Below are 27,476 nucleotides of genomic sequence, written 5' to 3' on the forward strand. Positions count from 1 at the left end.
CTGGCTGTTTACCCCATTATTAACACAGGCAGCCAAATAGTGGGTAGCAGAGGCAAGGCAGGCTAGCTCTGGGATGCCTGTGGGTAGACATGCCCGCCCGCTCTGCCATGGGTCAGCTGTTTAACCCTCCTTCCTGCTAGGCAGGTGCAGAGGCCATGCTTTCCTCCCTGCACTGCAGAGGTAGAGGCAGCCAGGACTCTGTCCAGTCTGCATAGCAAATTTCAGATCAGCCAGAGGTACACAGCGAGATCTGGCTCAATAAAGTTCTCTTTGGGGAGAATAGGTGTGGTGGGAACATGCCTCAGTCACCAGAGGTGCATAGTAGGTACTGTGACGCCTCTTCCCCTTCTCAGCTCCCTTCTGTATTCACATGTTCCCCTGCCACCCAGGAACACGATGCTTTTCCACCCGCTTGAAAAGTTAACTCACTTCACTGTGGGTTCATTACTGTTGGAAACCGTGTTTTCACGCAGTAAGTCTGAAGGCCAGTGTTAACTGAAGACCCATGTAACGCCCGCTCCAGTTTTGTCTCTCGCAGAAAGCAGTTGACGACAGAAGGAAGCATTTACTGGGAGACCAGATCCCAGCCAGGACTAAAGTGGCCCTGGCAATGTCTCCTGTGCTAGCTAACAACTACCCTCTTTGACCCTGAGTCTCTCCTCTGTTAAATGAAGATGCAGGGGGCCTGGAGAGATGGCTCAGCGGTTAAGAGCACTGATTGTTCTTCCAGAAGTCATGAGTTCAATTCCCAGCAACCACATGGCTCATAACCATCTATCATGTGATCTGATGCCCTCTTCTGGCCTGCAGGTGAACAGGCAGGCATGCAGGCAGATCTCTATACATAATAATAAATAATCTTTAAAGAAAATGAAGATGCAGGCGCTGGGATGACTACAAAGTCTCCTCAGTTCTAATAAAGCCTGCTTCCGATGGAGGTGTGTAGGCTTCAGCCTTTTCTAAACCTACTTCGAGATTCTTAAATGCTTAGACCTCCCTTCCAAGCCACCTACCCTAGACAGGAGAGAAAAGAGGTTAATGGGAACAGGAGAAGCAGATCTTTTTGGACTCAGTTCCTGGGAGTGATTCCCCTGGCGTAGTTGGCAGGATTTCAGCAGACCAGCAATTCAACCAAAGTTGCTGCTGGGACCTGGAACAGCAGCTGGAACCTGGAGCCCCGAAGCATTCTCTAGAGGTCTCTAGGAGCATCTCAAAGAGCGATAACAGCCAAACAATACCAGGACCCAAAAAGCCCTGCCTCCTGTTTTGGGTTTTTATATATATATATATATATATATATATATATATATATATATATATATATATATATATATATATATATATATATATATATTATATTCTCAGAGTCTATACTATGTATTTCACCTGGAAAAAAAACCAAGAAGAATAGAAGGGAGAAAGAAATCCTAAATGTGGGCTGGAGAGATGGCTCAGAGGTTAATAGCTCTGACTGCTCCTCCAGAGGACCAGAGTTCAATTCCCAGCAACCACATGGTGGCTCACAACCATCTATAATGTGATCTGATGCCCTCTTCTGGCGCGAAGGTGTATGTGTAGACAGCACTATATACATAATAATAAGTAAAACTTTTTTAAAAAGTCCTAAATGTGCCGGGCGGTGGTGGGACACACCTTTAATCCCAGCACTTGGGAGGCAGAGGCAGGCGGATCGCTTTGAGTTTGAGGCCAGGCTGGTCTACAAAGGTAGTCCAGGACAGCCAAGGCTACACAGATCCTGTCTAGAAAAACAAAAAAACAAAAACAAAACAAAAACCTAAATGTAATCTTTACTAACTTATAACCAGCCCCCCTAAACAATAACAAAAGTTGGTAACTCACCAAAAACACCCACCCCACCTATTGGGAATGGGGGTGTTGTATTCTCAAAGTTACTTTTTGCTTTCTCAGGGTAAAAACATCTTTTAGGTACCCTTAGAAAAATAAGATACTGGTCAAGCGCTGGAAAAGTTAGCTGTATCTGTTTCTGTCCAGTGTTTCTGGAATCCATCCTTTGGCTAGCCCTTTTAAAGTTGGTACAGGGTTTCTCTGTGTAGCCTTGGCTGTTATGTACATGTTTTATAGAGGCTGTCCTCGAACATTCCTTTTGGTACCCCCGACGATTACTTCCAGCAGGCAATGGAGTTTGGTTATACATCTGAGGCCAGATCCAAAGCTGCACTGTCTTCAGTGCCATGTATTAAATCAATACCTAGTTTTCGTTTTCCACATTGTCTGCTGCGGGGCTTCGAGCTAACAGGCCCCTCCTTTCGTTTCCTGAAGGCAAGAGATTACCTTGTATGTCTCTTTTGGGTTGACAATCCATAGACCAACGTTTTCCCTTCCCATAGTGGCTACAGTACCCTGGAAGTCTTGGCACATCATCACCATCACAGCCAGAAGCTCCTCGTACTCTTCTATGAGCACCATTTACTCCATAGTTAGTGCACCTGTTATTTTGAGGTCTGGAACTTTTAACCTTACAGTTTCTTTGAAAAATGGCCAAATTTGCCACAATTAAAGCACCCGGTGTTTTGATATCTGAAACCTCTAGTTATAGCTTGTCCTATGATACTGTTTTGATGCTCCTGAGAACCAAAATTCACGCTCTCTCTTACCCATTCATCTAACGGGCTCCTCGTGCGTTTAATGGTCTAATTGCTCTCTGACATTCAGTATTTGCATTCTCACACGCCATGATCACTGTCAATGCCTGTCTGTCTGGTCTCAGGGTCTGGTATGGCTCTATTTAGAGCTGAACCCAATCCCTGTAAGAATTCTGTGACGGCTTCTCCAGGGCCTTGAAATACCTGAGGAAATGAAGTGGTTGTTTTACCAGGCTCCTCAACCATGTCCCAAGCTCTTAAGGCTGCAACACGACACTATTGAATTACTACATCTACAGATCGGGTTTGTTCTCTGAAGTCAGCATAACGCCCTTCACCAAGCGATTCATCTTTAACAACACTTATCCCCCTTGCTGTATTTTGTTCCGTTCTCGTGGCTTCATTTCTCCACCACGATAACCACTGTAACTGTGGAGCAGCTTCTAACACAGCTGACAGCAATCCCTTCCAATCTTGGGGAATAAGTCTTTGCTGCGTAGCCCAGTTAACATTTGTTTAACAAAAGATGAATACATTCCATTCCATTCCATACCATAGCCTCTTTAAAATGCTTTAAATCTAGCATATCTACTGGGCACCGTGCCATCTCATCATAAGCCTCAGCACCATCATTAGCAGGGATATGTCGCACAGAGACTGGAAAAGCTGATGGTGTCTGTGTGGCCCTAGAGTATTCCTCTATAGGAATATATGTCTCCAAAGCCCCTTTGGCCTGTCTGCTTTCCCATTCCTCCAGAATCTTTACAGCCTCTCCAGCTTCCCGGTTTTCTCCAACCCCTTCCACACGCTAGTGCTCTGGACACCTGGCTTGTGGAGCAGGGTCGGGCAGCAATTGTGGGAAACACTGGCTCTCTGTTACCAGGTGTTTTCCCTTTACCAACTGTGATTTTTGCTTTCCAAATGCTTCAACCTCTACCTGCAAATTCTCTAGTTACACAGCCAACTCTGCAGTCCTTTCCAGAATGGTAGAATTTACTGACCCTTCTGGTTTTTGTATCCTATTAGTCCTTCCAATCTTTTTTAAAAATGTAATACAGTAAAAAGACAAAGACAAGACAAAATTCCCTCTGGGTATAAAGCAGGAAGGAACTTTGCAACAGCAGCTGTGATTTTGCTGACACCCTGAAACAGCACCTCTGTATCTTTAAAGTTTTTATCTTCCTCCGCAACATTAGAAGTTAAGTTACTATTATGCCCAAAGCATGTTAGGTTCCTCCTGTAGGTTTTGACCTTTTCCAAACCTACTTTATTTGAGGTTCTTGAATGCTTACACCTCCCTTCCAACCCACCTACCCTAGATAGGAGAGAAAAGAGGTTAATGGGAACAGGAGAAGCAGACCTTTTTGGACTCAGTTCCTGGGAGCGATTCCCCTGGTGTAGTCGGCAGGATTTCAGCAGACCAGCAATTCAACCAAAGTTGCTGCTGGAACCTGGAACAGCAGCAGCCGGAACCCGGAGCCCTGAAGCTTTCTCTGGAGCGGTTCTCTCTAGGAGCGTCTCAAAGCGGAGAGATGAACAGCCAAACAATACCAAGACCCAAAAGCCCCGCCTTCCCTCAGAGTCTGTACTAAGATGTGTTTCAGCTGGCAAAAACCAAGCCCCCGCATGAGGTGGTTCATCTTCTAGTGGATAAACATCACCTGTTCTCTTACAAGTCCGTTCCCTATCCCACACTTGGGATCAGAACAAACATGTTTACATACATTACATATCCCACACTTGGGATCAGAACAAAAACATGTTTACATCCACTACAGAGGTGCTTAGGCCCTGGGCAGATTCAATGGTCTGGACCCAGCAGAGTGAGCCCATTTCTGTTACTGTAATTCCACATCTGTGGGAAACTTAGAAGAAATACAGCTTTAGCTGCTCATAGCTCCGGAGGCTGGAAAATCCAAGAGCACGGCCCCAGCATCCAGTGAGGGCCCTTTGTACTGTGCTGTAAACAATGGTGCGGCAGGGGAGACGTGTGTCAGGAACACTCACATGTAGCAAAGCTGCCCATTAACAAGTCAACAGGTGGGTTGGCCCATTCACAGGAACAGAGCCCTCCTGGCCGGGGCTCTCCCAGGGTCACAGCCTTCCGCTCTGTCGCACTGAGCACCAGGCTGCGACCTTCATCACTAGAAAGGAAAGAATGTGAGTTAAAGCTAATGATCCCATATGAGTCCTGGACTCCTGATTAACCAGCATGTGAATGGTTCCAGACCTTGAGGGTGAGAAAAGCCACAGAGAGTGTTCTGAGTGGGAGACGGATGCAGACTCTTCCGGGTGCTGTGTAGAAAAGAGGCTGAGGAGTGGGTAGAGCGAGAGCCACAGGCTGCTGTGCTGAGGCAGCTAGCCAACACTAACCTCCCATGATGCCGTTAGGGCAGAACATTGCAAGTAAGAGACACCAGTTCCCAGGGGAGTTCACTGTTAGCCACTGTTAAGTGCACTCTGGGAACGGAGTGCTGGCAGCTTGCAAGAGGGGAACTTGTCAGTTCCACCTCTGAGGATGTCACAGCATGGATGTCACCAGGAACCCATGAGCAACTCCCCTGTCTACAGAAAGAATTTGTTCTGCTTCCCATGCCAGTGTGCTCATGTGTGTCATCCTGTCCTGGCAGGTTTATCACTCTAGGTTAAAATGGAGTTTCCAACTGCCTTCATCCTGGGAGCAGTTCAGCCTACACAGTGTTCCCCAGTGGCTAAGGCCACAGCAGGGAGCCTCCGCTGGTCCTTGCTGATGGGTATCAGCAGTCTGCTCTCCTAGCCTCCAACCCTTCACCTACAAAATAGGAGAGCTACGATTCTGTTACATGTAGGTCAGTGGGGTGGGACCTGCAAACAAGGTGCATGCACCCGTTCTCATAGGGCCACCAGAGCCCCCAGGCAGCATGGGCACATAGCTCTTCTGGTCTCTCTCCCTCTTACAAAGCCAGCAGGATTCAGTCACCACGTTCTCCTCCGGTATCACCTAAACAGCATCACCTCCCTGAGGCCTCTCTGCACAGCAGTCGGACCACATTTCATTCCCATGATACCTCTCTGATCAGTAAAGCCTTATGGGGGAGGCACAGCCTCATCCAAACACCTCACCACAAAGGGAACTCACAGGCACCGCAGGTTCTCCTCCTAATACCACCCTTCATGTGCTGGGCACAGAGACCAGAGAGGCCCTCAGCCATAGCCCTTAGGTCAGGGAGAGCAGCCACCTCAGCAGGAAGTTCATCAGACTCCAGGACCTACTAGGTAAAAAACAAACAAACTGGCAGGAAAGCTTGTTGGCCTCAAGGTGCAGGCCATTGGGATTGGAGGGGGGAGAGGAAGTACCCTCTACTGTGGCTGAGTGGCGGAGGTTAGCCCTGTTGGGGGTGAGATGTCAAGGTATCAGTGAAGATTTCTCCATCCTGGGCCTGGGAGCACCTGGCCTGCCTAGCCTGGGAGAATAGAAAGGCCGTAGATGGCCCCATCCCATGGGTCTGGAGCTCCTGGCCTGCCCAGCCTGGGAAAGCAGAAAGGCCGTTAGATGGTCCCATCCCGTGGGTCTAGAGTACCTGGCCTGCCTCAGCCTGGGAGAGCAAAAAGGCTGTAGATAGCCCCCATCCCGTTTTGGTAAGAACAATCACTTCCTGACACTTAAAGACCCTCCGTGTGTCAGAGCCTGGGAGAGCAGAAAGCAGAGATAGAACAGGTATATGCTGAACTCTGCTGCCGTCAAGAGTCCAGCAGCACTAGGGGAATCTGAAGCCAGTCAGGCCCTGAAAGTTAACAAGGTGACAGAGCCCAAACCCACATCAGTACGTAACTAGACTGACTTCCACCTCTTACTAGCAGACCAGCAGAAATGAAGGAATAAATAACTCTCCAGCCTTCTGGCCTGCTCATGTCAGAGCAAATGAAAAGCCACTGTCAAGAGACAGATAAACGATGCTGGATGGTGGCGCACAACTTTAACTCCAGCACTCAGGGAGGGGCAGAGGCGGGTGGAACTCTGAATTCAAGGCCAGCTTGGTAGAGAGAGAGAGGAGGGAGGGAGGGAGGGAGGGAGAGAGAGAGGGAGAGAGAGAGAGAGAGAGAGAGAGAGAGAGAGAGAGAGAGAGAGAGAGATTAGAGGAATGTTAATTCAGAACATGGCTGTTCTGACAAGAGATCACATCCAAAGACCTAGGTCTGTGTGATCCAGCTGGAATACAAACATACCTTTAATCCGGGAGACAGAGGCAGGCAGATCTGAGTTCAAGGTCAGCCTGGTATAGAGCAAGAATCAGGTAAAGAAAAGCTTAGGTCCAGGCATGGTGGTACATGCTTTTAATACCAAATGAAAGTAAAGTTAATTTGTAGAAGGAAACACCAGTGTTTGAAAGTGATGTCTGAGTGACAAATCAGAGAAGATTTGACAGAGTAGGATATGTCCAACTCCCACAAGAAGAGATAGGAAAGGGAAGCTACGTAAGAGGCAGTTTTACTAGGATACTGACAAAAAGATGGGTTGCAGAGAGAGAACTCAGGTGAAGACAGAACGAGTCAGGAAATGAGAAGAAGCCAGAAGAGCAGAGTAGATTGCTAAATTAGTCTGAGGCCCAAGCAGAACAACATTGGGTGGAGAAAGAAGCCAGCTTGAATCAGTGAGCTTGGAGAAGAGTTTGAGCCAGAACAGCTGAGCTGAACCAGCCAGCCCAGAGCTCAGAAAGGACAAGAAAGGGTGAGCTTATTAAGCACTAAGTCTCAGAGGCTGAAAACATTCTAGGCTTAGGTTAGATTGTACAGAGGCTAGAAGCTTCTAGAGCTAAGCCTAGGTTAGCAGATGGAGGTAGTAAGCCTCCAAGAGGCTCCGAGTAAGCCTCTCCACTTGAGCCAGGAGAATAAAAGTTACTTTTACAAGAGAGAGTGGAGTGGACAGAAACAGCATGTGCAAATAGGTGGAGATGGCAGCAGAGAGATGGGGGCATCAGGAAGTCAGGAAGAACCACTAGAGGCAGCAGCTGTGGTAAGAGATGTAGCATCTAAGCCGGGCGTGGTGGCGCACACCTTTAATCCCAGCACTCGGGAGGCAGAGGCAGAACGATCTCTGTGAGTTCAAGGCCAGCCTGGTCTACAAAGCAAGTCCAGGATAGCCAAGGCTAACACAGAGAAACCTTGTCTCAAAAAATGAGAGAGAGAGAGAGAGAGAGAGAGAGAGAGAGAGAGAGAGAGAGAGAGAGAGGGAGAGATGTAGCATCTATCCTTGGTACCTTGAAGAGGAGACTGAGCAGGTGAAGAAAGAAACAGAGACCAACAAGGCCTCAGAACGTGAAAATAGAGGATAGGTATGTAGGTAAATAGATAGGTAAATGGGTAGATAGGTAGGAAGGAAGATGATAATCTAGATAGATGGATGATAGAGGGCGATATCAACCCCGCCCCCCCAATCTTAACCCAAAACAGGATAAATAAAACAAATTAGCCAAAACAACAAACCCTTAAGCATCACATTCAGACCACTATAAAAACAAGACAAAAAAAGTTATTTATTATAGAGGAAGAGTTGCTGAGCAGCCTCAGGAAGACCACACCTGGTTGTCCACACCTGGTCCTTTACAGGCACACTGATGCATGGTCGGGAGAAAGGTATCATCAAAGAGGCTGGCCCAGAAATCCAGGTGAGAAATTAAGAAAACAAAGAATACATTTTTTATTATCTTTGGGGGAAATGGTTGCAATTAGAAAGAGTATTAAGGAAAATAAGATTAAGAAAGAAGAATGCTAGGTTTTCTCACATTTACAGAATCCAGATTTTTTTTTCTTAAAGACATGAAATTAGAAGGGTAATGATTTGTGTTGAGGAGGCCAGAGGAAGGAGATGGGGGATGAGAGAGTTGTGGGGTGGGAGAGACTAACAAAACACATTATAAACAATTTTGTAAAAGCTGTGCAAAACCAGTTTTATTCAATTAATAATATACTAATAAAAATGTCTTAAGGGATCCATGCAAGAGGAGTCAGGCTGGCTTGATATTCTGCTGGTTGATTCAACACAATGGATAAAATTGGCCAAAGAGCCTTTTCTTTACAGACAGAAAGTAAAAAACAAAATTCACACAAAAGATCCACAGAAAAGCTGACCAAAAACTCTCAGGACTGTCTTTGACTGAAGCTGAGCTGGACTCTCTTCACGCTGTGTTCTTGTCACCTGTGCTCCCCAACCCCCAGCTTGAGAAACATCTTGAGTTTACAGCCCCTGGGTTGGTTGGTTGTTTGTTTTTTTTTAATAGATTTATTTATTTATTGTGTATATGGTGCTCTGCCTGCATTTACCCCCATAGGCCAGAAGAGGGCATCAGATCACACCACAGATGGCTGTGAGCCACCATGTGGTTGCTGGGAATTGAACTCAGGTCCTCTGGAAGATCAGCCAGTGCTCCTAACCTCTGAGCCATCTCTCCAGCCCCAGACTCTGGGTTTTAAAACTGCAGATCGTAAAGACTGGAACCAGGTTCATCTCCCAGACAAGCTGAGCGCTGGAGTGTTGTCTGTGCTTATGTGCTGGTGCTCTTCGGCTCACGTCTAGCACGTGTCTGTCGCAGGAGCCAGGGTGTCCCTGTCCAGCCTGTTGGAGGAAGCTGATCATGGTGCACACGGTAATGATGTAGGCTCGCTCAACACATCTTGGACAAGAACTTGTTAGATGCTAACTTTTCAACACAGATAAAGCAGGAGTGGTCTCCCGGGGCCTCCACTGTGGGTTCAGTTTGTCCTTATTTGGAGAAGGAGTCTTTACAGAGAAGGCGAAACGAAGCCATTTCAGACTGTAACATGAAATACAAAAGGGAGGATGGACCCAGAGACAGAAGACAGACTGTAGAGTGACAAGGATAGAGCTGTCGTAGGTGTTACACTGTGCGTGGCAGCCTACTAGTTATGAGTGGTGAGAACAGGGCCGCCTGTTGGGTGGCCCTTGCCGTGGGTCAGGCCTGCCAGGCACCTGGGTAGTAGAAATGCAATCTCACTGTGTACAATCTCATCCTTAAGCTTGCTGGGAAAATGCTTCTGAGGATATTTTCCTGCATCTGGAGGTTTCGGTGCCATTGAAAAGATAAGCATAGGCACTCCTAAAAAAGGGATGCAATGGAACCTGCTCTTCCCGCTGAGGTCCAGGAAACACCCGTCACTTTTCACGCAGAGGGGCCTTCATTCACTATTCTGGCTACACCACATCCGCTGTGCACACATACCTGAGTGCACAAAATTCACACATACATATACGTGTACATATACATGAAATTAATACAGGCACACAATACACAGACACACAATGCACATGGACATGTACACATGACACAACTCAGCATTTGCACGCACACACACACTTACTTAATTCACAAAAAACATTCACTCTGCACTCATATCAGCCCAAGGCCCTAAGAAAGAACGCTTGTTTGTAAGGACAACGTTCTGGTGCTGGCCATTCGCCATCTTTCTCCACTGAAGAGAAGCACACGAGTTGGTTGACTGCCTCTCCTTTGCCTCTTTGTTGTCTTCATCTGGTCTCTTGTCCTCCACTTCCCAAGCCCTCGCATTCCATCCTCTCACTTCCCAGTCCTCCTCCTTCACTGGCTGTCAAGCTCCGGGACGCGTGTCCCCGGTGGGCACTCGCAAGACACCCAGGCCGCCGACCGATGCGAGCTCACAGGGCTGCTGGGTGGCGGTGCCCGCGAAGTCGAGAATCCCGAGCGCACGCGCGCTTTCCTGCGTGGGCGACCCGCGCTCGGGGAAGCAGAAGCTGCACGTCTCGACAGGCTGGGGTGGCAAGACCGCCTCGCTGCGAGGAGCCTCCATCGCGGGCCCTGCGGGGACAGAGGAGGACGCCATATGCTCCAAGGACCATGACACACGGCCTGGTCCAGTGCTTCAACAGCCACTTCAGGGCTCGCTCTCCTGTGCGCCCCTGAAGAGGCTTTTAAGGCTGGGCTCACTTCTCTCTGAACCCCGAAACCATCCAGCTGCCGCCCCGGGGTGACCCCTTTCCAGATCTCCTCCCAAAGCCGAACTTAACACCCACCCTTTCTTCTGGCCTTGTTGCTTGAACCTGATTTTACTATGATGCTTCAGGACGCTGGGCTCAGAGAATGTCCACCCGGAAGCGGGTGTAGTGGTGGATGGGGGAGGGGAGTCGACTGCTGGTGCTTGTCAGGGGAGGAGGCGTGGCTTTCCGCACTTACGTTGGGGAGACTTTGCTTGTGACCTACAGGACCCTGCACGCTGGCTGGGAAGCGGCTCTCCTCTACGCCGGAGGAAGCAGGCCACGGCCACCAAGAAACAGCAGAAGATGGTGCAGAGGCAGAGCCCCAGTATGCTGTAGACTAGAACTAGGTCGCTGCTCAGCTTCAATCCTGTGGGTGGTTCAAGACAGACAAGAGCACAGGTTCGTGGGTGCGAGGGGGACGCGGCACCGATTCCCCAGTCTCCCCTTCTCGGAAGGTGTTATATTTAGGCCTGTAGCTACTTGTACCCTCCCCCATTTCAGAACCAAATGCCCTCCCTACCTTGTGCTTTTTTTTTTTTTAACCTCATTAGGCCTAAGCGATTCAAGTAGCCATCCCCAGGCCAGCCGTGCTGATGGGCACATGGTATTTCTTTCCCAGTCCCAAGACTTCACTGCTGTGCTTTCTGAGTCCTGGGGGAATTGGCCCTGTTTCCGCCCCAAACGGATAGCACCTTTTCCCTTAAAGCTGGACCACCTCTGGGGCTGGCCGATTCTGTTTTCTCCAGATGCTTTGGAGGCAGACAGACCCAGGGATGGATGGATGGATGGATGGATGGATGGATGGATGGATGGATGCGTGCACACTTGTATACAAGGGTAATAATAGACCAAGGAAGGGACTCCGCCAAGCCTCGGGTCTCCTGGATGGGCCTAGACTTTGAGGTCAGGCCCGCGGAGCTGACTAAGGAGTCTGGGCCCAGGTGTGAAGCGGAAAGGCTCTGGGAAATGGGGCATAGTTCCCTTTATAACTGGGGTGCAGGACTAAGACCTTGCCTCAGGCCAAGGCTCTGCTCCTGCCATTTCTCCTCTCAAACGATTCGATTCGTCCCCTGGGTCCAGCAAGCCAGGGACTAAGGCATCCTCTGTGCTAGGGAAGTAGGGGACTGCTCCCTTGAGGAGGAAGTGAAAGCAGTAAATGCATAAAAAGATGTATCACTAAGCTTTCTCAGAAAGCATTAAGTTACACGAAAGTACATTTTGACTAATGGAGCACTGCCTCTGCCAGGCAGTTCAGAGGACAACCCTGGCTGGCAGTGCTAATTCATGCCTCTTATCAGGAAGAGCAGAGATTGGCCTACGGGATGACCTCAGTTACAGCTGCCTGGGAAAAGCAGCCCAGCTCTGTCTCAGAGGGGGAAATGACAATGTTTTACACTGTAAATCTCGCCACTTGTCCAAATAACCAAAGCTTAGGATTCCTGTCTCTGTAGAACAGTAACTGCTTAGTGTAACTTGGGGCCTGGGCCTCTGTGAGCAGAGGGGCCAGCTCCCTTCTGTGTGTTAGTCAGAACTGGTTGCATGAAGTTAATCAGAAGATTCTCCTTTATGACTCTCTTAGGTGCTTGGGGTGTTTTCTCACTGAGAAAGTGCGCCAGGTGCACTTTCATTACTTCTCCTGTTCCCTGACGGGGTGGAATGGAGAATGGAGGGGGCTGTCAACACCTTTGCTCTTAAAACTAGAGTGTAATTTGATTTTGGTTTTGGTTTTAAAGATTTATTCATTTATTATGCACACAGAGTTCTGCCTGCATGTGCACCTGCCCGCCAGAAGAGGGCACCAGATCTCATTACAGATGGTGGTGAGCCACCATATGGTCACTGGGAATTGAACTCAGGACCTTTGGAAGAACCAGCCAGTGCTCCTAACCTCTGTGCCACCTCTCCAGCCCTAGGGTGTGATTTGTAACCCATCACATTTACCACTTTGGTGAATTTTGAGTGTTTTTAAAAAGCATCTTCATGAAGTTGTGCGACCATTTCCACTCTCCAATTTGAGGCTATTTCTATCTCCATTGAAAAACTTCCTGTCCCATGAATGGTCCTTCCCCATCTCCCCGCACCTGGCCCCCAGCGACATTCATCTACCCGCTGTCTCTATGGACTGACTGGCCTGCTCTGGGCATTTAGTACATCACACTGACAGGTTTGGGAAAACTTTTCAGGATATCCATGTAGTGTCCGTGAGATATTTCTGGAAAATTCTATTTTAAAGAGACTGTATGGGATGCTATCTCTCTCTTTCTGTCTCTCCGTCTGTCTGTCTGTCTGTCTGTCTGTCTGTCTCTCTGTCTCTAAAGGTGTGTGCCACCCCACCCTGCTCTGTTTCTCTTTTAAGTTGGTGGTTAGATGCTGGCTTTAACAGACTTCTCTTAGTTTCCAGGTATTCATCCTTATACTAACTGGAGTGTGATGTAACAGATAGCTTACTGCACAGCTATTTTTATCGTTCTGCAGGGCTCTGGTACAGGGTCCAGCCAGCAGTATAACTACTAAGAAAAACGTATGTTAATTAAGATGTTGAGACGTTTTCATCATTAATGTTGGTTATTAACATTCCCCCCAGGAAGTTGTAATAGAGGAGACCCAGTGGCCGGCCTCTGGACTTAAACATGGTCCCCTCCGTGTGTACACGTCATACAGTGGACAGTGGTAACAAAGAAATCATCAATCTCACTGATGCTTATGACAGAGCTTGTCAAGGGTTCTTTGACCTCTCTACTTCCTCTAATAAGGGCAAAACCACCCAACTATGTTAACTACACCCTCAATAAGAATTATAATACGCCAACAGTCTCACTCTCTGTGTGTTGCTGCTGCTCCATCACTCGCATGCTCTAAGACCACGCTCCGGCATCGCTGTCTAATGGTCTGGGTCTCTACTCTCTGGTAAGTGTTATCATGGCCCCTTAGGTGGCCCCACCTCACAAGGGCTCTGGATGTTGCCCATTCTTCATCACTCTGTGCCTCCAAGCCTCAAGCAGCCAGGGTGACCTCTAAAAAGGGGGAGATGGGGGGCTAGGACTTAGCCAGACTCCCTGGGAAGCAGACCGATAGGGAGAGAGGCCATGGCGAGGTAATAAAGATGGTGGACTTCCAAGACGGCCAGCTTCTTCCTCTGAGACAAAAGCAAAGGCCTGCTGGATTTCCTCCCCCAGTGCCACCTTCTGCTGAAGGACTGGCCGTATGAGCTCAAGGCCAGATCAGGATGCTGCTGGTGTGAGCCAGTCAGCTATACTGTCATTCAAACCTGTCCTAACCAACCCTCGCTGGTTGCGCTGATGCACACCTTCAATTGATCCCAGCACCTGGGAAGCAGAGACAGGTGGGTGGCTGAGCGTCTAAGGCTTGCCTGTGTACACAGCAAGTTCTAGAAACAGCAAGGGCTACACTGGAGTACCCTGTCTCAAAACAAAACAAAGATGACCAACCAACCCTACATTAGGAGGGAAAACCCCTTCAAAGACTTAAAAAAAAAAAAAAAAAAAACAAAGCCCGGTCCCTGAAGAGAGATTGGATTTTGGGGAGTTCCCAAGTGCCTGATCTACTTAGCCAAGGTTTTTTTCTCTGTCCCTCTTCTTCTGGGTGAGTCTTCAGTAGTCTCAAACTCCCAATCAAGCATTCCCTGCCCTACTTCTAGTCTGACTTGCCTCATCCTCACACCTTCGATTCACCCATAAAGATACTGGGGGACCCTTGAAACAGTGAGGAGGGGTCTCCTAAATGGGCTGTACCCCAACATCTATTCAAGGCACCTTAGCAGCTGGACTTCCCAAGGCCCTCTTAAATGTTCGTAGACCCCATTCCTGTCAGCTCCCTCCATCCTCACCAGAGCAGCCTCAACATCACCACCTTTGCTCCACAGGACCCTGAACCACTTCCTCATAGACAGCCCTCCTGGCACTACCCGCCTCACTGGTACTATCCGCTTTCAATCTGTCTCAACCTCTTCTGGTTCCCAGCATTGCTGGGGATAAGGAGGAAGACCCGCCTTCCCTAGTCAAGAAAAATCCTTTCAAATCCTTACCACCCCGTCTCTCCATTCAAACCTAACCCTCCTGTGGGCTCCTAGAACCTCCCCTCCCCTTACCAGTGTTCCCTCAACACCAATACCTTTTGTCTAGCTCAAAATGAACTAGCTAATTAAAATAAGCCTGTCAAGCCCGGCGTGGTGACGCACGCCTTTAATCCCAGTACTCGGGAAGCAGAGGCAGGCAGATCGACCTGAGTTTGAGGCCAGCCTGGTCTACAAAGTGAGTCCAGGACAGCCAAGGCTACACAGAGAAACCCTGTCTCAAACAACAACAACAAAATAATAATAATAAAAAAATAAGTCTGTCTCTTTTGGTCATCTTGCAGCCTTTCGCTGCCATGTCCCTAGCACACTCCTCCATGTGGCATGCCCAACACACCTCAAAGTACTCTGCAAATGGAAATCCGCCAGGAAACCATTTTGAATATCACTCCCTGTCTTTCCTTTAAGGCAGGACTCTTGGGGGTGGCAGGAAAAATGTCCCCCCAAAGCTCCAATTTCTATCTCTACACCTACATCAATAAGAGCAAAACGGGCTGTTGGACCCATTCCTCCTCCTGCCACTCAGGCCATTCTTCCAGGACTAGAGGAGAACAGCAGGATCGGGGAGAGCCAGGTCAGCCGCACCCCCTCAGGCAGGATTGGGGAGAGCCTTGGATTCCAGGTCAGCCGCACCCCCTCAGGCTCTCCCTCAGCAACAGCGCTGCTTCCACACCAACAGATCAAAACTGGCTCAAGACCAGGCGCAATAAATTCAGCAAAAAGCTCCCTCTAGATGGACTCCAGGTTCCCGCCCATCCTGGCTCCTCCCCTTTCTCCTACCTCCTTTATATCTTTTTCATGGCGGTTTCTCCTGGACTGCATCACTGCCTTCACCTAGTCCACCACACAAGATAAAGGTAACACTTCTTCTAGAATCACCCCAGACTTGAAAACCCCAAAAACAATGACTCCCAGCCCCAGAAGAAAGCAGCCAGATAGAAAATGATGCCCCCATCCTTATATGTAAAGGTCTGGGATTAAAGGAAATCCGCCCTAGTGCCAAACCAGCACCCTAAATCAAGCCCAAGGACCCAGGAAATCTGTCACCCATGGATTTCCCAGAAATCAGCCAATCCCCTGGAGGATTAGAAAAAAGCAACTGACCTATCTTCCATCCTGCGGACCCAAGAAACAGTTCACACGGAAACGCAGCTCACTTCCTCCTTCTGCCCCTGACAAGACCCTCCCTTCTTCCTTCTCTATTCTTAGCTATACCTCCCACCCCCCCTACCCCCCCCCACCCCACAACCATGTAATTTGCATTCCTCTGCAAGTTCAAAGGTTGTGCCTCTGGGTCTTGGGGCCCCATCTTTCAGACCAATAGATGCCAGCTTTCACCACCAAAGTCTTTCTGAGTTTCCATTTCCCTCTGATTGTTTAATTCTTTCATTTACCAAGAGTTTGCTGCCCCCACCCCCACCCCCATCCCCCACCCCCACCCCCCACCCCCACCCCCACCCCCACCCCCATCCCCCACCCCCACCCCCCACCAGGCCCTGCGGAATCATTCTCTTCAACTCTGGTCTGGTCTGGGCCTTTTTACCCCATAGAATAAGAACCTCAGAGAGGCTCTGTAGAAAGCGACAACCCTGGGAAGCTGGCTAGGTAGCCCATGACGACAGATTCTGTATCCCAGAAGCTAACAGAGTGAGACATGGCTCCCCAGCTGACTTCTTGACTAGTGTCATGAGTGTCGGGGCCCAGCCCCAGCATTGCACAACACCAAGGGGAAACTTTAAACAGATTATGAATATTTTCACTACAAAGAGACGGCTAAGTGCTTGGGGTATCAGATGTGAGCACCGTAGACCATGTATGTGTGACAAAATGTCCCATAGACTTCTAAAAATTTCATCTAAACATTTTCCTACCCCGAAGTGACCTCCCTGGCCCCAGGCTGTTTGCTTAGAGTCTGGGCCTCTTGGACCAAAGGCACTTGTTGCTGCAGCCTGCTGCCCGGCCTCCTACCCATCGTGACCCTCAGATCCCACAGGCGCTGGCCTTGGGCCACTTACCTGGGCCCTCCTGCAAGCCTCCATGCTCCGCTCCCTGGTGCCTTCCTGAGGTATCCAGCCTGGCCTCCACCTCCCCTGCCCAGGGTCTCCTGAACTCAGGCTGGAGGTTCGCCTGGCTTCTGGCCCTTTTCTCACAGAAGTGCGCACACTGCGGAGGGTGCTGTGTGCAGGTGGAGTCGCAGCTGACACAGGCCCCCAGGAGATGGTCATAGTACTTGCCTTGCTCTTTTCGGCAACTGAGGAACTCTGTGGGGCAGAAAGAACAACGCTGCTGGGTGTTATGGACTTCCAGGAGCTTGGGGTCTGACCCTAAACTATGTCAAAGTGAAGAGACAAAACCAAATGAATCCTATAGTTCAGTGTGAAAACAGTAACTCCAGAATGCTCGTGCCTCCTGGGTGCTCTCTAGCATGTTGCATTCTGAGATTTATATCTATGTTTATATGTATCTTCCTGCACCCAGTCCAAGATGTTTCTGGGTTTGCTGTTGGTTTGTTTCTTCTTTGACCCATAAACTCTTCACAATTCAGGCTGGGCGGTGGTGGCACATGCCTTTAATCCCTGTACTCGGGAGGCAGAGGCAGGCGGATCCCTGTGAGTTCAAAGCCAGCCTGGTTCACAAAATGAGTCCAGGACAGCCAAGGCTACACAGAGAAACTCTGTCTCAACAAAACAAAACAAAAAACAAAACAAAAAAAAAATCTTCACAATTTTTCATTTTCAAATGTGGTGTCTTTCTACATATATTTAAAGTTTGAAAGAGTTATTTCTTTTATTTTATGTGCATGAGTGCTTTGCCTGCATATATGTATGTGCACCACATGCCTGCCTGGTGCCTGTGGAGTTCAGAAGACAGCATGAGATCTCCAAAACTGGAGTTAGGAATTGTAGCCACCATGTAATTGCTAGGAACAAAACCGGATCTCCTGCAAAACTGTCAAATATTCCTAACCACTGAGACATCTCTCTAGCCCCCCTCTACATATTTTTCAAAATTAATATCTAGATTATTACATTGCCATATAAAATGTTTGTTTGCATTTTCAACTCTCCCGAAGTTGAAAACACACTTCAAGTTTGTGGAAGGAAAAGAAGAAGAAGAAGAAGAAGAAGAAGAAGAAGAAGAAGAAGAAGAAGAAGAAGAAGAAGAAGAAAAGCCAGAACCCTCGTTGGAGAGTAGGGGAGGGATCTGGGAAAGGCCATGGTGATGTGTAGGTAACACGTGGGAACCACAGCAGCCAACACAGGTAGTGATGCTGAGCAGAAGTTATGCCCCCAAGACCCCAGCTGGCGAATAGTTCATCTCCTGGGTGAGTGAATTCATCCACAGCTTCACAGCCAGAAAGCTATGAGGACATGGTCCTACCTGGAGGAGGTCCATCTGGGAAGGGAGATGCTGCCCTTCCTTCACTACACACCAGGAAATAGAGAGCCAAGTGACGATGGATTGAGAATACCCATTCCCCCCCCCCCCAAAAAAAACCCTATGAGCTTTCCTCCTTTAAGACTAATGGATCTTAAGTTTATTTCAAGTATACAAGGAAAAAAGTAAGGTATACAAGGGTGGCCAAGACTGCCCAGTGGGTAAAGATATTTATTTGCCACCAAGACTGATAAACTGAGTTTGGTCCCCAGGACCACATGCTGGAAGGAGAGGACTGACTACAAAAGTATCTTCTGACCTATACACACACACACACACACACACACACACACACACACACACACACACACACACGTACACACATGCGCATACATAAAAATAAGTTTAAAACTGAAACATAATCAGTAAGTGTTTGAAAAATACACAAGTGAAAAAACACGATTGGAAATGAAAAGGTATAATGGAAGTTTTGGTTTCTTTGTAAATTCAGTTATGTTATGTAAATGTTTTTGTTTTATTCCCAAGTGTGTGATTTTAGCTTGGGTTTTAGTTTGTCCACAGATGATAATTGTCTCATGTGGGGCATGGCCTTTGGCAGCTGGTAACAGCCTTCCTCATACAGCACAGAGAGGGGTGTGGTCTAGGACTCTGAAGAAGATAAATAGGAGAGCCTGGAGAGAGAGAGAGATAAGTGTAGTGTGTGGTGGTGGCATGTGGCATGTAGCAGTTTAGAGAGACCACAGATAGACAGTGTGACAGTTGGAGATAGAGAAATGTTTCAATGCAGTGGCTCAGAGGAGACTGCTTGCTGTGTTTGCTGTTGATAGAGATTGTTATTGCCCCCAAAAGAACCTAATTGACCCTAAACAGGTGGGAGAAGTAAAGGGTTTGAACTCCCTCTCCCCACTAACATTCTTTCTCATACCCAGGGCTAAAGGGTGGTAGCCGGGGGTAGAGGCTTCAACGCCCCCAAATACAATAGAGTTTAAAAACAAGCATCGTTTTAGCTATGCTGGGTTTTTTGTTTTCCCATATGAAGCTGAGAATTGAACTTTCAATGTCTTTTAAAAATTGTGTAGGTATTTTGATAGGGATTGCATTGAATCTGTACATTGCTTTTGGTAAGATGGCCATTTTTACTATGTTAATTCTCTCGATCCACGAGCAAGGAAGATCATTCCATCTTCTCATGTCATCTTCAATCTTTCTTCAGAGTTTTGAAATTTTTTTCAAACAAGTCCTTCACTTGCTTGGTTAGAGTAACTCCTAAATATTTTATATTGCTTGTGGCTAATGTGAAGGGTGTAGTTTTCCTAATTTCTTCCTCTGCATGATTGTCATTTGTAAATAGGAAGTCTACTGACTTTTTTGAGTTAATTTTGTATCCAGCCAATTTGCTGAAGGTGTTTATCAGCTGTAGTAGTTCTCTGGTGGAATTTTGGGGGAGAGTGGATGTTCTATTTCTTCTCTTCTTCCTGCATTTCATTTTTAAAAGGTTGGAAAAATTACTGAACAATTAGAAAAGTTATGAGTTGATGAGGGAAGGGTCTGAAAAACAAAAAGTGGATGATAGGAAAACTGGAAGTGTCACTCAATTCTAGCCTTTCTGAAAGGAATGCAGAGTCGGTTGTGCAATTAGAGAGTTTACGGTAAATGTTGAAGTGCTTGGGAAGCAAAAAGCACTGCTGGTAAAGGGCAATTTAGAACGGGAGTTCTCCAATCTTGGCGTCCCACCCTGTCCCACATGCCTCCAGGTGTTCATGGCACCTGCATGAGGCAGGGGGAAGGGAAGAATAGGACTTGTACAGGACGAAAGGGCTGATCTCGCACCAAGTGTGCCACCAGAGGGGTTGCCTGGGGCTACCCAGGCACCATCAGCCTTCCCAGTCCTTATGCTGAGACAACATTGTATCCAATACAATGTTAGGCTTAAAGCATTTTTTAAAGAGTCTGTTATTTCTTATGGAATGCCGTCTTCATTTGTCAAACAAATATTAAGTAACTTAACTATGCAAAATAGACGTATTCCCCAAGATTGGAAGGGGTTGGTGCCAGCTGTGCTAGAAGCTGGCCAGCAGTTACAATGGTTATAGTGGTGGCAGCACAAAGCCGTGAAAATGGAACAACAAAATACAGCAAGTGGGATAAACGTCGTTAAAGATCAATGCTTGGTGAAGGGTGTTATGCTGACCGACAAGAACAAGTCCAATCCGATGATCTTGTAATCGAACAATGTCGTGTGGAAACTTTTAAGAGCTTGGGACATGGTTGAGGAGCCAGGGGGGAAGTCCACCTCACTTACCAAAGTAATACAAGGCCCTGTGAAGCCTTTACCGAATTCTTACAGAGATGGGGCTTAGCTGAAAGTAGAGCCAGATCAGACCCTGAAACCAGACAGGCATTGATAGTGATCTTGGCGATTGAAGAAGCAAACACTGAATGTCAGGAGCCCCAATAGACGAATGGATAAGAGAGACAACTGATATTGGCTCTCAGGAGCATCATGCCAATATGTAAGATGAGCCATAGCTAGAGGTCTCAGTCATCAAAATGCCCAGTGCTTTAATTTGTGGTGAATTTTGCCATTTCCAAAGAAATTGTAAGGCTAGAAGCTTCAGAGCTCAAAATAGCAGGTGCATTGACTCAGGAGAAAATGGTATTCATAGGAAAGATCAAGCAGTTTCTGACTGCAATGGAATGCAAAGCACCCCAGGGTTTTATAGTCACTGTGGAAAGGGCAAACGTTGGCCTAAGGATTGTAGGCCCAAAAGAGGCATATGAGGTAACCTCTTGCCATCAGGAAATGAATGGAGGGCCTGTCAGCGTGAGGCCCCACTGCAAACAATACAAACTGTCTTCCTTGGTCAGCCATGAGGTACCAATTGGGCAGGAAAATTAAAACTAAGTATCCCTGCTGGGCGGTGATGGTGCACGCCTTTAATCCCAGAACTCAGGAGGCAGAGGCAGGTGGGTCATTGTGAATTCGAGGCCAGCCTAGTCTACAAAGTGAGTCCAGGACAGCCAAGGCTACACAGAGAAACCCTGTCTCAAAAAAACCAAAACCAACCAAACAAAACACCTGAGTATTACTGACCTTATGCATGCTGCAGAAGGCAGTGCAGCTTTGGCTCTGGCCACAGATATGCCTCTTACATTAGCCTCAAATATTGAAGGTTACAAGATAATCAGCAGTGTTTATGGTCCTTTACCTTCAGGGACAGTAAGGATGATCTTGGAAGGAAGTGCATTAACTTCTCAAGGATTTATTGTGAATCCAGGTATTGTAGATGGGAGATATAAGGAAGAAATTAAAATCATGGCATATGTAAAAAAAAAAAAGGAGATGCAAATTAATGCAGGGCATAGAATTGTTCAGCTGTTATTATTTCCCTACATCAAACCGTTCCAGTAGAAAGAACAGGGGCATTTGGGAGTACTGGAAAACACGTATTCTGGCAAACAATGGTTAACGATCAGAGACCCAAATTAATGGTACAAATGAATGGTGTTGAAACGAAAGGTTTGATAGACACATAAGCTGACATCAGTATCCTCTGCCAAAAGTCTTGGAAATCAGATTGGCCACTTCAGCAGGTTTATACACAGTTTATGGGAATTGGTAGATTATCACAAATAAGACAAAGTGTCTGATGGAGTAACTGTGTGGGACCTGAAGGGCAAGCAGGGAAGCCGAGACACTATATGGCTGACATAGCCATAAATTTATGGGGAAAAGGATCTTTTTACAACAATGGGGTACTCAAAATAGTATTCCTGAACTTCTCAGGACAGCAAATGAGGAAATCGAGGGTGATATGGTAGATGCTCCTGGGAAAGGTATTGACACGTGTGATCGGGAACAATCACACGCTATGCCCATTGTCCAAACACAGGACATCACAGGGAAGGAGTTTCCAAATGTATAAGAGGAGGCACTGCTGAAATACCAACTGCTCTACCCCTAAAATGGATATTAAACAAACCTGTGTGGCAAGGACAGCGGCCCCATAACAAAGGGAAATTTGCAGGCCCTTGACCAAATGGTATAGGAGCAGCTGGAGGCTCAACACACAGAAGAGTCTACCAGCCCGTGGAACTCCCCTGCGTTTGTTGAAAAAAAGAAAGAAAGAAAGAAATCAGGAAAATGGAGGATGATGATGGCGAATTTAAGAGCAGTAAATGGGTCCTTTACAGGCTGGAATTCCTTTACCTTCTTTGTTACCTAGGTTGTGGCCTGTAACAGTACTTGATTTAAAAGACTGCTTTCTCACAGTTCACTTGCATGAGCAGGACAGGGAAAAGCAGGACCTACTTTTAACAATAGTGGTTCAATAAATAGATACCATTGGAGAGTGCTTCCACAGGGAATGGCAAATAGTTCAACAACTGCTAGGAATAATTCATCCACAGTTTCCTCAATCTGTTATTTATCATTACATGCATGAGATGTGTGTGTGTGTGTGTGTGTGTGTGTGTGTGTGTGTGTGTGTGTATTTGTTTTTTGAGACAGGGTTTCTCTGTGTAGCCTTGCCTCTCCTAGACTCACTTTGTAGACCAGGCTGGCCTCGAACTCACAGCAATCCACCTGCCTCTGCCTCCCAAGTGCTGGGATTAAAGGCGTGCACTACCACGCTCCGCCCATGGATGATATATTGTTGGCTGATTCTGAAGAAGATACTTTAGAGAAAAATGTTTAAAGAAACACAAGGAATTCTGCTATTCTGGGGGTTACAGATTGCTCCTGAAAAAAAAATACAGAGATCAGATTCTATTAGTTATCTTGGTTATAAAAATAAGTTGACAAAAACTTCAACCACAAAAGGTATAGATAGTAGAGATCAGTTGCAAACTCTTAATGATTTTTTAAAAATTAATGGGAGCTATTAGCTGGCTGAGGCTTACAACTGGATTAAGTACTTGTGAATTAAGTAATTTGTTTCAAACATTACAGGGAGATTCAGACTTAAACAGTGCACACTATTTAACAGCTGAAGCAGAAACCAAGTTAGCCCTGGTAGAACAGACTGCAAGATGCATTTGTGGATCGAATTGATGCTAAACTTGTTTGTATTCTGGATATTTTGCCTTCAACTCATTCTCCTACTCAGTATGCAAAGGAAAGACACTGTTATCGAATGAGTTTTCTTAGCACATCAACAAAGTAAAAAAAATTGAAGACGTACATAGACAAGGTTTCTGAATTAATTATAAAAGGTAAGATAAGACTACATTAACTGTCAAGAACAGGCCCAGCCAAAATTGTAGTGCCTCTTACTAATGCTGAGATTATGACATTATGGGTAATCAATGAAGATTGGCAAAGAGCTTGTAGTAACCACATGGGAGAAATTAATAACAAATATCCGGAAAACAAACTTGTACAGTTCATAAAAGAACTAGTTGGATTCTTCCACGTATTATAAAGAGGGCATCAATTCCTGAGGCACTTACATTCTATTCTAATGCAAACAAGATGGGAATGGCAGGTTATAAATCAGATGAAATAAGCAAGGTAATCCAAAGCCCATGTACCTCAGTTCAAAAGTCAGAATTGTGTACAATTCTTAGGTATTATTAGATTTTTCTGAATCTCTTAATATAGTTACTGACTCTCAACATGCAAAAAAAAAAAGAGAGTTTTTTTGCATGTAGAAACTGCTGGATTTATTCCTGATAACTCAGAATTAACCTCATTATTTATGCAATTGCAACAGGTCATTAGAAGTAGAAACTACTCATTACATGTTACTCCTACTTGTTCTCATACAGGTTTTCTAGGGCCACTGGCACAAGGAAATGAGGAAATTGGCCAGTTATTAATAGGAGGTATGTTCAAAGCCTCAAATTTTCATGAAAAATACCATGTTAACAGTAAAGGTTTAAAGAAAAAAATTCTGTCATTTGGCAATAAGCCAAAGAAATAATAATAACAATTTAAAAATCCCTGTCTTCTCTGTATAACCAAATTCCATTATCTGCTAGCAGTAACCCTAAAGGTACCAAAAGAAATGAAATCTAGCAGATGGATGCATTTCATTTTGCAGAATTTCGAAAACAAGGATACATATCCCATACCATTGATACATCCTTAGGGTTTCAATGGGCAACTGCCTTAAGCTCTGAAAAGGCTAATTGTGTAATTATACATTTATTGAAAATAATGGCAATTCTGGGGATACCTGACAAATTAAGACTGATAATGCTCCTGCATACATAACTAGTAAGATGAAGCAATCCTTTGTATATTATAAAAGCACATTTCTGGTATATCACACAATCCTATAAGACAGGCAGTTGTAAAAGAGCAAATAATACCTTAAAAGAGATGCTTATTAAACAAAAAGGAAGTGTAACGACTCCCAGGCACAGACTAAATAATGCTTTGTTAACTCTAAATTTTCTTAATGTTGGTGAAGAAAGAACAGCAGCAGCAGAAAGACATTGGTTTATAGAACACACACACACACACACACACACACAGAGAGAGAGAGAGAGAGAGAGAGAGAGAGAGAGAGAGAGAGAGAGAGAGAGAGAGAGAGACTGGATAGATAGCACAGAGACTAGATAGACAACATAGAGACTAGACAGAAAAAAAAACCCACATAGAATCTGGACAGAAAAAGATACAGCTAGCTTTTCCAGTGCTTGACCAATATCTTAATTTTCTAAGGGTACCCAAAAGACTTTTTTTTTTTTTTTTTTGGTTTTTTTGGTTTTTCAAGACAGGGTTTCTCTGTGTAGCCTTGGCTGTCCTGGACTCACTTTGTAGACCAGGCTGGCCTCGAACTCACAGCGATCAGCCTGCCTCTGCCTCCCGAGTGCTGGGATTAAAGGCGTGCGCCACCATGCCCGGCTCCAAAGGACGTTTTTTACCACAGACAGTAAGAAATAATTTTAAGAACATCGTGCCCTCATTCCTGAGAAGTGGGATTGGGTGTTTTTGGTAATTTGGTGGGTTGTGGATTAGTCATGGTAAGGGAGGAAACAAAGTAAAGGTTAAAATCAGACATCTCTTTCTTTGTCCCCTCTATTTTTTTGTTTTTGTTTTTGTTTTTCAAGACAGGGTTTCTCTGTGTTGCCTTGGCTGTCCTAGACTCACTTTGTAGACCAGGCAGGGCTCGAACTCACAGCGATCCACCTGCCTCTGCCTCCTGAGTGCTGGGATTAAAGGCATGTGTTACCATGCCCGGCCCCTCTATCTTTCTTTTTCTCTTATCTTTCTCTCCTATCTGGTGTTAGGGGAAAGGATAGAAAAAGAATGATAAATGAAAAAAAGGGGTATAGGATTATAGAATAAAAGGTAGATTATTGAATCTACTAATCTCAGATAATTTGCATTGGGATGGATTATTATATATTGATAGAAATTTAAGATTGCTATGTTCAACTCTTGTTTAGTATTGCACACATGCACCTCATTTATAGTATATTGATAAAAATTTAAGGTTATTTTAGTCACCTTTTTGCTTAATATATTGAACTTATGCAACTCATTTGAAAATGTGATGTAAAGCTCTAGTCTTATGAAAACTAACTATTGCAAACTATTCAGGATGACTGGAGGTGCAAGTTAGTAGTGGATCACCTAGAAGTAATCCTGCTTGTAGTCTTGTTGGATACTTGTTTAGTTAATTACAGAAATAAGCTTTATTTAGTTCTCTTGTATATGTTTTCAAGGCTAAACAGATAGTACATAGCTAGAAACAAGTGGCATTGCTCTACAGATAGATAAGATTATGTACTATATAATAGTAAATAAATAGGTGGTCTTCAAATACTTCAGAGATTTACAGAACACAACATTTAAAGGATGTTTTTATAATAAAGGCTTTTCTGCAGAGAGATACAGCTGCTCCTGGCAGCACCTCTGATCTACTTCAAAGAAGATGATGAGCATCAAATAAACAAAAGTAGCAAAACAGCCACAGGAGAAAACGCTGTCCTTCAATAGCCAATAGCAGGCTGATTGGCCAAACTGTGACCAAGCAGGACACCGGAAAACTGACTGTCCCACTTGGTAGAGACTAAGTGGCCAGTCCTTCAAAGTTCCTGCTTCACAGAAAAGTCTGCCAGATATTCTGGGCGAGTAGGCTGAAGATTGGATGCCCCAACGATACAGAAAAGCCTCTGGTGACTGTCCAGGAAGTCAGCTGCCTCTGTCACTTCTATAGTTCTGGGAGCTGTTTGCACTACACTTCCTAGATACTTAGGTCACATTATTTCCATCTAAAGTCTCTGATGGGGTTGAAGACTAGATAGTCATAGTCTTATTACAAATTAGGTCTAAAAAGATGTTTTAAGGTCTAGATAGATATAAGATATGATAAGAAATTTATTTAGGTACAGAACTTTGGACTGGCCAGGAAGGAAGCGATAGTGGACTACTTTTTCCAAGGAAGCCAAATACAAACGGACTGGACATTGTAAATGTAATTCTTACCTGATAATTCTAATAGTTGATCTTATTGTATATAGTTCGCTAATGGTAGAGAAAAAGTCCCCCTCCCTTTTTTTTTTTTAACCAAAAAGGGGATATGTAATGAAAGGTTTTTGTTTCTTTGTAAACTCAGCTATGTTATGTAAATATGCTTTTGTTTCAATCCCAAGTGTGGGATTTTAGTTTGCACTTTAGTGTGTCCACAACTGATAATTGTCTTCTTTGGGGAATAGCGTTTGTCGGATGATAACGCCTCGGCATGGAGAAGGGCGTGAATAAGACGCTGAGGGAGATAAGTAGAAGAGCCTGGAGAGAGAAAGTGTGGCTCGCAGCGGTGGCTTGTGGGATAGAGCAGGTTTGGAGAGACCAGAAACTGATGGTGTTTCAGTGCAGGGCCTCAGAGAGACTGCTTGCTGTGTTTGCTGTTGACAGAGATTGGTATTGCCCCAAAAGAACCCATTGACCCTAAACAGCGGGGAGAAGTAAGGGGGTCTGTACCCCCTCTTCCCAGTAACTTTTTTTCTCATACCCAAGGTTAAGAGCTTGTAGAAGGAAGGGTAGAGGCTTCATTACCCCAAATAGAGTTTAAAAACAGCATCAACAAAAAGGCAGAGTTTTAACAATTTCTGAAGATGTGCATGTGGGTATGCTGTGCCGTCCTATGTCTGTGGGTGTGTTGCGCTCTCCCATGTTTGTCTGTGAGTGTGCTGTGTTCTTCTATGCATGTCTGTGCGAATGCTGTGGTTTTCTATCTTCGTGTTTATATGCTTGATATTTTCCATAGTAGAATGTTTCAAAGGCTGGGGAGGTGGTACACACCCATAATCCCAGTACTCAGGATGCTGATGCAGGAAGATCTCAAATTCTAGGTAGCCTGACTCACATAGTAAGAGATGTCAAAAAAGGAGGAGGGAG

At 45.9% G+C, this 27,476-nt stretch overlaps 1 protein-coding gene across 2 annotated transcripts in view; it reads right to left on the reverse strand.

The window, feature by feature from the left end:
* Positions 1 to 9,967: 9,967 nt before the first annotated feature.
* Positions 9,968 to 27,476, reverse strand: part of TNFRSF13B (TNF receptor superfamily member 13B) — a gene marked incomplete at its 5' end in the record, with an annotated part of 143,367 nt that continues 125,858 nt past the window's right edge. For both annotated transcript variants that reach the window (XM_084763756.1, XM_084763757.1), the window contains 3 exons: positions 9,968 to 10,453; positions 10,829 to 10,999; positions 16,741 to 16,986. In XM_084763756.1, the coding sequence (XP_084619882.1) occupies positions 10,227 to 10,453; positions 10,829 to 10,999; positions 16,741 to 16,986 (644 nt within the window). In that variant the 3' untranslated portion in view covers positions 9,968 to 10,226. The remainder of the gene's footprint in view (positions 10,454 to 10,828; positions 11,000 to 16,740; positions 16,987 to 27,476) is intronic.

Source organism: Acomys minous, assembly GCF_964271855.1.
Source record: "Acomys minous genome assembly, chromosome: 16".
Taxonomy (NCBI): domain Eukaryota; kingdom Metazoa; phylum Chordata; class Mammalia; order Rodentia; family Muridae; genus Acomys; species Acomys minous.